A 12420-nucleotide genomic window follows, 5' to 3' on the forward strand; every position below is an offset into this window, starting at 1 on the left:
AGCCCAAAATGTCGACTATATATTTTTTTCCAGAGCTGCTGCCTGGCCTGCTGAGTTCCTCCAGCATTTTGTGTGTGTTGATAGGTCAGAAGATGGGATGGTTAGTATACAGGTAGATGTAGTGTATAGAGAGACTGTTAGGAATCAGAGGAAGTATATAGGGCATAATTGCAGTCAGCTGGATGAGTTCAATTTATCAGGAACAATGGTGATGAACATGGAGCATGAATTAATACATAGAACTATGATGTTGTGGTCATTACAGAGACTTGGTTGTCATAAGAGCAGGAATAGCTGCTAGAGATTCTGGGGTTTAGATGTTTCAAAAGGAACAGGGAGGAAGGTAAAAGATGTGGGAGAGTTGCATAGGTTATTAGGGATAGTATCACAGCTGGAAAAAATGAGGACGTCATGGTGAGATAGATAGATAGATAGATACTTTATTCATCCCCATGGGGAAATTCAACTTTTTTTCCAATGTCCCATACACTTGTTGTAGCAAAACTAATTACATACAATACTTAACTCAGTAAAAAATATGATATGCATCTAAATCACTATCTCAAAAAGCATTAATAATAGCTTTTAAAAAGTTCTTAAGTCCTGGCGGTAGAATTGTAAAGCCTAATGGCATTGGGGAGTATTGACCTCTTCATCCTGTCTGAGGAGCATTACATCGATAGTAACCTGTCGCTGAGTAATCGTCTACTGAGTCAGCGTGTGTGGAAGTCAGAAGCAGGAGGGGTGCAAGCACTCTATTGGGAGTATTCTATAGACCCTCCAGTAGTAACAGATCAGGAGAAGGGTTTTGAAAAGCTGCAAAAATAACAGCGTTGCTGTCACAGGTGATTTCAACTTCCCCAATGTTGATCGGCACTTTCTTAGCACAAAAGGTGTCAATGAGGTATAATTTGCCAGGTGCATCCTTGAAAGATTCCTGACACAATATGTGGACAGGTTGACTAAAGAAGAAAGCCACTCTTGATCTGGTATGAGGCAATAAACTTGGTCATGTGATGGATCTCTCTGTGGGTGAGCATTTCAAAGACAGTAACCACAGCTCCCTAGCCTTTACCATAGCCGTGGAGAGGGATAGAAGCAGGAAGTTTTAGAAAGCATTTAATTGGGGGAGAGAGGATTATGATGCTATTAGGCAGGAACTTTGGAGCATAAGTTGGAAAAATACGTGATGGAATTGTGGAGATTGTCTTGGGAGCACTTGCATGGGGTTCTATCAGACCGTGAGATATAGGAGCAAAATTAGACCATTTGGCCCATTGAGTCTGCTTCGCCATTTTTCATGGCCAACCCAATTTTCCTCTCAGCCCCAGTCTTCTGCATAGGTTTGTCCCATTAAGGCAAGAAAAGGGTTTATGGGGTAAAGGAACCATGGTTGACAGGAAATGCGAAGCATCTAGTCAAGAGGAAGAAAGAAGCTTACTTAACATTTAAGAAGCAAGGATCAGACAGAGTTCTAGAGAGTTACCAGGGCTTTTTCCGCACTGTATCTCCAAACATATAAATACAGTTTGTTTGTTTATTTATTTATTTGGGGGGGTGCTGGAACTTTTGAAAATGATTAGGATAGATACGTCCCCAGAGCTGGAGAGAATATACCCCAGGCTATTTGCATCCTCACTGTCCACAGTAGTAGTAGTACCAGAAGACTGGAAGGTGGTAAGTGTTATTCCTTTGTTGAAGAAAGGTGATAGCACTGGAAATTACAGACCAGTGAGTGGTAAGAAAACAATTGGAGAAGATTCTTAGAGACGGGAATTATGAGCATTTGGAGAATAATGGCCTGGTTAAAAATAGCATGATTTTGTGAGGGCAGGTTGTGCCCTACGAGCCTGATGGATTCTTTGAGAAAGTGACAAAACAAATTGATGAAGTTAGAGCAGTGGATGGTGTGTATGGATTATAGTAAGGTATTTGATAAGGTTCTCTGTCATAGGCTCACTCAGAAAGTCAGGAGGCATGGGATCCAGGGAATCAGGCGGATGCAGACAAGGTTTGTCCTGGAAGGCAGAGAGTTGTGGATGGTATGTATTCTGCTTGGAGGTTGGTGACCAGTGGTGTTCCGTAGGGATCTATTTTTGGACTCTGCTCTTTCTGATCTTTTTTTTCTCAAGTTACTTGGATGAGAAAGTAGAAGACTTTGCAGATTACAAGGTTGGTGGTGTTGTGGCTAGCGCTGTTATAGGTTACAACGGGACACTGATAGGCCTAGAAGTGGCAGATAGAATTCCATCCGGAAAAGTGTGAAGTGATACATTTAGGATGGTCGAACTTAAGAACAGAGTACAGGGTTGATAGCAGGATTGTTAGCAGTGTGGAGGAACAGGGGGGTCTTCAAAGATTTCACAGGTACATTTAATGTCAGAGAAATGTGTGCAATATACATACTGAAATTCTTTTTCTTCACAACCATCCACAAAAACAGAGAAGTGCCCCAAAGAATGAATGATAATTAGATGTTAGAACCCCAAGCCCCCGGAGCCCCCACGTGTAAGCAGCAGCAAAGCAACTATCCCCCCTCCCTCACTAGCAAAAGAAGTATTGGCGCCCCTCTGCTGAACACTCAAGCTTGCAGCAAAGCATCAATAAAGACAGACTTGCAGTACCCCAAAGACTACTCGTTCATCCAGTATTCAACATACCACAGGCTCTCTCTCTCCCTAAGAGGGGAGAAAGAGTTGTCTCCGTTTCACAGTGAGAGGGGAGACATAACAAACAGCTCTGAAACAACAGGCTGATTAACGATGTTAAAAGTCCGTCGCATCGCTTTTGCCGAGCTCTGTGCCAAAGGAACTCGGGTCTCTGGGCACACAGCCAGAGATCTTCCGTCTCCCATGACACACCGATTTCCTGCAGAGGCACCGACCTCGAGTCTGCCCGTCTCCAGAGCCAGGAGATCCCGAAACTCGGAAGGCGAGCTGATCTTCTAGGCCGCGTCCTTGGCATATCAAATAATGGCCGGTCATGAGACCCCAAGAGCGGGTCCCATTCCCACAAAGAACCGAAGTCAGCTTGTCAGGGTCTTCAAGAGAACCCTGAAAGGGAAAAATAGAGATATTAAAGACAGAATTAGAGCTGTTTCTGAAGGTGCAAGTGAAGGAGTTGCCGTTAGGCACCATCATCTCCTAAGCTCTCATGTCCAAGTTGCAGCTCAAGTTGAGCTGTTAAGAAGGTGTATGGTGTATTGGCTATCATTAGTCAGGGTTTATGTTCAAGAGCAACAAGGTAATATTGCAGCTCTATAAAAGTCTGTTAGACCACGCTCGGAGTGTTATGTTTAGTTTTTGTCATCTCATTATAGGAAATACCAATGACCCCCAAAATTAACTATAAGTCATTTAATGGCAAGTCTATCAGTACTTCCTTATGTGTCTGACTGACCCAAGAGTAACCAGTGAAAACTATCGCTACTTTCATCACTGTAGAAAGAGTGATTCTTACCAGTATTTTTCTAGGATCATTTGAGGAGTCCATGTAAGTCTAAAGACACAATATTGATTCTTTTTAAGATTATAGTTCTTGTCTCCTATTTTTTCTCTCATTGATTTTTTTAACGTTTTATTTTTAATTTTTCTGTTTTCCTTGTTTGTTTAACTGTAGATGCTTGTGAGAAAGAACCAAATTAAGAACAAAATAATAGATAAGGAGAGAACACTTGAGGGAGAGGGCTTTTGAATTTTTTTACGGGTCAAATCTACCCTGAAAAAATTTGGTGGACTGTTCTTCATTACCTCTTTGTCTGTTAATATAATTGGTTTCCCCTCTCCCACCAACCAAAGTTTAAACTTGCTTTCCGTCAATAAAAGGAATCAATTGCCAGGTTCAAAATTGAATGGTATATTGTATTAGTCTGTATAAAGAGTGGAAGGAATTGTAATCTTATTACTGAAAAGCCTTCTAAGTCTATAAGTTTTGCTAGAATCTTTCTCTGCACTGCCTTGATCCTTATAAATCTGGCTCCTCATGGTACCTGGTTCAACATTTGAAATGAACAGCATTTTGAGGCTACCTTCTGGCCACCATCTTTTGTAAGAAAGATGTGGCGCCTTTAAGAAGGACGAATGACGAGTAGTGGTTAAACCTCTGTGTGCAGTTTTCATCAATAGCTTAGCGAATGTCAATACAATCGTTGACAGCAGATAAGATCAAAGCTTTCATATCAAAGGGGGAAATGCCAGATATTCTCTTTACAGCACGCAGGTGGCATGCGTAAGGACTGAAATGTTGGAATTGTGCACATCGATAATTGTTTTCACCAGAACTGCATTTTATACATTCCTTTTGATAAAACACAGCTGTCATTTGTGGCTGAGTTTAAAAATGGTTCACAGGGGATCTTTTCTATCAAAATTACAAAGAATTTTATACTGCTTCTCACTTTTGGCAATCTGTCAAATCAGCTCATGGTTAATGTTTGCAAGGAAGAGCAGTGGGGAATCATATCAATGACAGTGTATGTAAGCTTCAGTTCAAACCTTAACCAGAGTGACTTGCTCCAAATTGAATCAATCCATGTTTGTTTTCAGAGTGTTATGGCTCTGTGCAGTGTAGATTTCCTTTGTGGGTCAACAAGATTAAAGCAATAGTTTGAGAATCTTGTCAGGTTATTTGCATGGTTTTTTGTCAGATAAATTTTATCTGTTGAGGTTTTATTGGTGTTTAAAATCATCTTGGGGCAGTGGTGGATTGTTTAGGAGTAACAACATAAGCCACAAAAAATTTGGCATCTGCCACAAGCTGTCAATATGCTCCATAATTGCAAGCTTAAGCAGAAACCAACACCCTGAAATTATTTTTGAACTACTATTTGCCATAACCATATTTTACATAAGTCAGTATTAAATCGATTTTAAAAAATCACCACTGTTTACAAAATGTTATTGAAACACATAGAGCAAACGAAACATAAAAATTAGAAAAATGTGAGAAGACTCATTAATTTATCTATGATATTATATCAGTATTTGTCCTATCATATGATGTCATAAATACTAGAACTGCTTGACATCTGGCACATACACAAAACCATAAATTTTATTAACTGCTCTCTACCACAGATGGTGAAATAACTGGTCAGGTTTCTGTGCAACTATTGTCACTCATTTTCAATTTTTGCTTAATTAGTTTGTTTTCAGAATTGTGGACAAGCAACGTCTGTGGAAAAAAGTGCAGTTGACATTTTGGGTCTAGACCTTTCAGCAGGACCTGCCCAAAACATCAACTGTACTCTTTTCCATAGTGCTGTCTGGCCTGCTGAGTTCCTCCAGCATTTTGTGTGTGTTGCTTGGATTTCCAGCATCTGCAGATTTTCTCTTGTTTGTAATTTCTACTAAAATCATTTCCTATGAACCAACAGACTAATGAGTAAAGCATCCAAACTCTTTATTAATCAGTGCAGAAATGGTTTTGTTTTGACTACTTAAGTATCTTGACTTATTAATAGTAAAATTTAGAAGTAAATTTCCAGCAGTTTTTCAGATTAGATAATTCTGAACATGTGAGGACTGATATTGTATACACATCAGGAATTGTTTTACACTGCAGTCACTTCGAACACTTGACTACATTTTGCTTTTTTGGAGCATTCATTTACAATGCATTCCTCCACTTTTCCGAATTTGAGACAGGTTAGAATATTGATCCCCCAGCGCTGCAAGTCACTACCCACCTTGGTATTGTAGTGGTTAGTGTGACGCTATTACAGCTTGGGAGTTCAGAGTTCAATCCTGGTACCGTCCAGAAGGAGTTTGTACATTCACTCTGTGACAGCTCCGGGTGTTCCAGTTTCCTCCCACAGTCCAAAGGTGTACCGGTTAATAGGTGGATTGGTTATTATAAGTTCTCCTGTGATTAGACTAATGTTAAATAGGTGAGTTGCTGGGTGGTGGAGTCCGTTAGGCTGGAATTGCCTGTTTTGCGCTGTATCTCTAAATAAATCAAAAGAAATAAGATAATGTATCAGACGTATCTTGAAAATCTGTCTGGCTGTGAGATAGCCAGATTTCTTTAAATTCTAAGTAATGAGCAGGTTGCTATGCATGTGAAGCTCACTATCTTACTGAGTGAAGGATCTTAATTTTGTGTACAATATAAACAATACCAAATTTTGTATTTTATGCAGCAATTTATTATTAAGTGAAAATTGGTATTCTACATACAAAAAGATCTTTAATGAGAACATTAAGTGAGAGGAAACTTGATTTCCTGGGCCACGTCATCAGAAAGGGAGAAATAGAATGCCTGACATTGCAAGGCCGTACGCCTGGGAAACACAGAAGAGGAAGGCAGAGAAGAAAATATATGGCTCACTGTGAAAGAACTAACAAATGTAAATGTGCGAGATATCATTGACACTGTGAGGGATCGTTCCATCAAGCGTGTAACGCGCAAGGCACATGAAGAAGAAGAAGAAGCTGATGTTATTTACCTCTTTCTTCCTGGTAGAATTATACACGTTCACTCACTTGTGAAACTCACCTCCTCTCAGTTCCTCCACTAAACATGAGCATCAGTAGTGCTGGTTAGTATTCTGGGAATTATAGCAGAATTAATATTGTCAAAGTGATTCACACAGCCATTGTGATGATTTAATATTACCATCATTTCCACAGAGCAATCCATCTGTAAGCTTTATTACGTCCTGCTTACTTTTGTCATGGGGCAGTATGTCATTTCAAATTGATAGACCTAGTTGACAGGAAGTTCCAGAATAATCTGAAAAGAGAGAATAGGTAATAAGACAGATGACATTCCCAGATAACATCATGCCTAATTAAGATTTGCTTTGATCTTTTTTTTCAGCTGCCGAAGTTCCTATTACCAACTGCAGTATGGAGGAATTTCAATGTGCTTATGGGCGCTGTATTCTTGACATATACCATTGTGACGGTGACGATGATTGTGGAGACTGGTCCGATGAATCAGATTGTGGTTAGTGACTATTACGTCATTACTGTGAACCCAAAATTAGCAGACGATTGCAAACAAAGGAAATGCATCTCAGTTTAACTCCTTGCACTAATTGTGGGGCAAGCTAATGTGATATCTACATCACCTTGTCATTTTTGGTTGAATGCCACCTGAAGATAGTTTTTAAATGTGCATGAACATTGATAGCAGTGAACTTTTTAAAAAATCTCTAGTTACCAGAAACTTTTTCAATGGTTACTAGTTTGGTGTGTTTTCTGGTGATTTCAAAATGTAAGACCCTTACAAAATCCACAAACCTGTTATACCATGATATAGAGCCTTGGCTCCAAACATCAACCATCTCTTTACCTCCACATATACTGCTTGACCCACTGCATTCTTCCAGCAGTAGGTTTTTTGCATTTCCTATTGTGCATTGCATTGATGGGATCACACATAAAATGCTGGAGGAACATACAGAAAATGCCGGTGCAAATCAGGCAGCATCTATGGAGGGGAATAAACAGTCCGTGTTTCATGCCGAGATCCATCATTTGGACCTGATGAAGTGGCTCAGCCCGAAACTTCATCTGTGTATTCCCCTCCATAGATGCTGCCCGTCTTGCTGAGTTCCTCCAGCTGTTTGTGTGTTTCTCAAGATTTTCAGCCTCTACAGAATCTCCTGTGTTTATTCTTCATATCATTCTCTGTTTAGTTCACTTTATTTTTTGAACATATTCCGAACATAAGTATCACACAACTCAGATCATGAAGGTTGCTTTCTCACATTTCATTGCTCATGACTGGAGAAATATGTGCTGAGCTGTAATTTCAGGCAGTGATGAATCACAGCCATGAAATGCCTGATTTTTAAGCTTTGATGTTTCAGATTGTAAATGGTGCTGCTTTCCTCAAAATAGAGCAGTATTTTATCAATGAAGGTTATGAAGTCACCGCTGATCCTATGAAACTACCTTCTGGAAAGTGCTATAGGACTAATAAAAAAAACCCATTCCATCTTAAAAATCTCTTTCCCCCAGCCAGTTAATCTGATCATCCACTCTAGTTATCCCCACCCTCACCCCCTCTATCTATTACTCTCCTTAATTTACAGCATTGTAAACACTTCAAACCACCTTTTATAATGCTGCTTATGTTGTAAATACTTGTTGGTATTTATTGGGGGGGGGGGGGTGCACGGTAGCATAGTGGGTAGCACAACATTTTACAGTACCAGTAACCTGGGTTCAATTCCCATCGCTGCCTGTAAGGAATTTGTATGTTCTCCCCATAACATGGGTTACCTCCAGTTACTTCGGTTTCCTCCCATAGTCTAAACGCCTGCAGGTTTGTCGGTTAGTTGGTCATGGTAAATATACCAGGATTAGGCAAGAATTAAATTGGGGGATTGCTGGGTGGCGTGGCTCAAAGAGCCAGAATGGCCTGCTCCATGCTGTATCTAGATAAGTAAATAAAGACATTTTTATTCCATATCTGTACTTTAACCTCTAACTTTACTTTCATATTTTGTTCTTTATAATTGTTGAATGTTGTTATTTTTGTTGCATTTTTGCATCCTGACCAACACACTGCAGCAAGTTCCTAATATACGTAAATGTAGGTGGTGAATAACATGGAGTCTTGATCCACAATCCTGAGATTTTCTCAGTTGCTCTAAAGCAGGGGTTCCCAACCTTTTTTATGCCATGGATCCCTACCATTAACTGAGGTGTCCATGGACCCAAGTTGGGAACTCCTGTTCGAAAGCATACTGTGACAACTAGCTATTTATTTTCTAATCGACTAACACTACCTAATGCTGTCCACGTCCACAAAGACCACGAATTATGATCTTTGTGGATAACAAGTGTGCATTGTTTTCAATTAGAACAATGGAGAACAGGCTCAATTGAAGGACAAATATATTTGGCTGGCTGGGTTCATTGAGCAGGAATGTAAATGTATACCGTTGGAGGGTGACATGATGGGTAGGTGAGAGAAGTATTTTGAAGGCAGCTGTAGAGATGCTCTGCATTGATGTTGCTTTATCCTTCTGTTCGCGAAGAACACCAAGCAAACAGGATTGAAGGGACGTAACCTCAAAGGAAAGCAAATTGGAAGTTATGTGTTAAAAAGGAAAGTTTTTCCATTTAGCGTGTTTCAAAAGTGCCAGTAGAACATTGCTACCTAGCTTAGCATCATGATGCATTAGTATTAAGTGGATAGCATTGTATGTAGAAAGGTGGATTACTGAGATTACTGAGACCAATGCTGTGCCTGGAACCTGGCAGGAATGTTCACACACCGTAATAACAAACTCAGTGATGAGTTCAATGCAGAGCAAAATCTTCCCTCAGTCAAAGAGAGGGGAGACAGCAGCTTCCGTCATATCCAACAGGAGATGATTAGAAGGATTATTGGATAAGAATGGTTTGTCAACACTAAGAGTGACGCCCAGCAATCACACTGATCCCCAGTAATAGCCTTACACTCACTATTCCAGCAAGGGTGCAGTCTTGAGCCCCAGATCACGTTGGCCACGTTCTCAGTCTGCCCACTCAACAGCAGATCAAATTCCCAACACAACAGCGTTCAGCTCGCAGACAGAGTGAATGTCTTTTATTGAAATGCAATGGGGGATGTAGTTGTGAGTGTTTGGACTATAACAAATAGGTGCTTGGCAGGGTGGCACTGATCAGGTACCAGTATTAAGAGTTACCTTGTGATGGTACGATTCAACAATGCCTCACTTATTTGGGCATGAATGCTGGATACTTGAGTTCACAGTGCTGTTCCTTCAGATCTGTCCTGTATTCCCTTTAAAGCAAGACTGACAAGGTACATTTTGTATCCTTGAGATAAGAACGCAGTCAGTCATGAATTTATGGGAGCCATGGAGCCCCAAGGTATGCAACAAGATTAATTTTGTTACACTATATGTCCTGTACACATGTCGTGACATTGAATAAGAGTGGAAGATTCCATATGAGCATTAGTGTAAAAACATCAGAATTTCAGTTTGTGCATGAGAGACTCTTTTGTAATGATGTGGTCAATATGCTTGAATTAACAGCTGTTAGTTTAAATTTGATGAATTGTTTGCCAATGCGAGAAGCAGAGCTTATTCTGCTTAACTTGATTTATAGTTTGCTACAGCCAGTAATTTTCTTTTTCCTGTATGTAGGCTGCAGTAGACAGAAACATTCAGTGGCTGTTTAAAACTGAAGCGTTGAACCACACAGCAATTTCAGTGAGAGATGTGATTAGTAACATAATCTTGCAGTGGGGTCTATTATGGTAACAAGAAAGATGCAAGTAATTTGAAACACTTGCCCAGACATTTTGAGGTAATTATGAAATAATAAAACCTGACTTTAACTTGTGGGCTGCATGTGGTCTACAAACTGAGGTAATATTTTATTCCCTCAGTGTGAAATGGCTGTTAAAGCAGGTACCAGATTTCATTGTTTCTATTCAGTAAATTCAACATACCTCTTAAATTTAAATGTTTGTCACCTTTGGTGCCATATCCATTACATCATGGATGAATTATACCACACACGTTGGTAATATCTTGCATACTAATACTACCAGCCACACCAAACAGTATACTCTTTAATTTTCTCCCTGTTGCTGTTGGTTCTCGGCATCTGATCTGTGGCATAGCCATTTCACTGAACTATTCACAGCTAGTTCTACTGACAGAGCATGATACTATTTTTAAAAATGAAACTGTCCCCTTCATCATGTGAGGAAAGCGCATACTTTGTTCCCAGTAAATTCCTGTCATGTGATTCACATCCGCACCACGGATTATAAACCCCGATGATATCTGGCAGCTGTATCCGAACATTTCTCTGTAGATGCTTAATCCACGAACATAATCAAGAAAGCTCTGGTGCCAATTTCTCTTTTATGGTTTGAAGAAATATTTTATGTGTTACACAAAACAAATTTTATAGAGTTTATGTTGTGAGAATCAGCTTTGGGGATTTGATCGTCTTTGACTTATTTTTATTTTTACGTAGCAACACAGTGTGCCATAGGCCCTTACAGCCTTTTGAGCCATGCAAACCCCGACAAGCCCGATTGGGACAATTTACAATGGCCAATAAATCCACCTGGTATGTCTTTGGGGTGTGGAAGGAAACTGGAGCACCCACCAAAAATGCACAGATTCCATGGAAAAGGACATAAAGAGATTCCTTACAGAATGACACCGGAATTGAACTCCAGAACATCCCAAGATGTAATAGCGTCATATTATCGCTATGGCGCTGTGGGGCCCTTTGATCTCAAGATACCTGATCTGACTCTGCAGTTGTATTTGTACAGATCAGCTCAATCCCACATCTCTATGTCATCCGCATAAATAGTAGCAAATTCAACATCTAATAATTTCACTCAGTTTTAATCACCAGCTAGCAGTCACTTTAAGGATTAGAGATGGAAAATATCTTTATTTCTCAGTTCATAAACATGAGAAGTTCTGAAGATGCTGGAAGTGCAAAACAGCACACAAAACGCTGGAGGAACTCGGCAGATCGGGCAGCATCTGTGGAGGGGAATAAACAATTGGAGTTTTGGGCTGAGACCCTTCTTCAGGACTAGAAAGGAAGGGGGAAGACACCAGAATAAGAAGGTGGTGAGGGGAGGTAGGAGGAAAGGAGGATAGCTAGAAGGTAATGGGTGAAGCCAGGTAGGTAAGAAAAGTGAAAGGTTAGAGAGGAAGGAATCTAAGAAGGGAGGAGAGTATACCATAGGAGAAAGGTGAGGGACACCAGGGGGAGGTGAAAGGCAGATGAGAAGAGGGTAAGATGTCTGAGTAGGAAACAGAAGAAGAGGGGAGGGGGAGGGATTTTCTTGTACCAGAAGGAGACATCATTATTAATACCATCCAGGTTGGAAGCTACCCAGGTGGAATATAATGAGTTGCTTCTTCATCCTAAGGATGGCCGCATTGTGGTAGACGAAGCGGCCATGAACCGACAGGTCAAAAGGGGAATGAGAATCAGAATTAAAATGTTTGGCCACCGGAAAGTTTGACCTAGGTGGATGGAGTGGAGGTGCTCGACGAAGCAATCCCCCAATTTACACCGAGTCTCATCGATGTAGGGAAGGCTGCATCAGGAGCAAACGAATATTTCAGTTGTTTCAGTGTGATTCTGTGTTGAAAGATTTAATTGTTTGCTACTAAGATTAAATGTGTAATAAATTAATGAAATAATGCAGCAGTGTGATAGAGTTAAATTTCACACTGTAAATGATACCACCAGAAATATTTTGGCAAACCCAGAGAGTCTATTATTATTTAAGTTATCATTATTCTTGCGCTCTGCAGTTTCCCAGCAGCAAATGTTAAACTTCAATCGGTGACAAATTGTTTCTTCTGTGTGTTCCAGCAGTTATTTTTCAGAAACTGAGAACCTTTATGAGGCACTGGCTAGAGAAAGAGATTGGGCATTTTCATAGTTTATGTTGTGTCATAAATAA

General features: G+C 40.2%; 1 protein-coding gene across 3 annotated transcripts in view; it reads left to right on the top strand.

Moving 5' to 3' along the window:
- Window positions 1–12420, top strand: part of lrp4 (low density lipoprotein receptor-related protein 4) — a 417332-nt gene that overhangs the window by 288541 nt on the left and 116371 nt on the right. For all 3 annotated transcript variants that reach the window (XM_073049685.1, XM_073049686.1, XM_073049684.1), the window contains exon 6: window positions 6820–6948. In XM_073049685.1, coding sequence (XP_072905786.1) covers window positions 6820–6948 — 129 coding nt within the window. The remainder of the gene's footprint in view (window positions 1–6819; window positions 6949–12420) is intronic.

Source organism: Hemitrygon akajei, chromosome 6 (assembly GCF_048418815.1).
Source record: "Hemitrygon akajei chromosome 6, sHemAka1.3, whole genome shotgun sequence".
NCBI classification, from domain to species: domain Eukaryota; kingdom Metazoa; phylum Chordata; class Chondrichthyes; order Myliobatiformes; family Dasyatidae; genus Hemitrygon; species Hemitrygon akajei.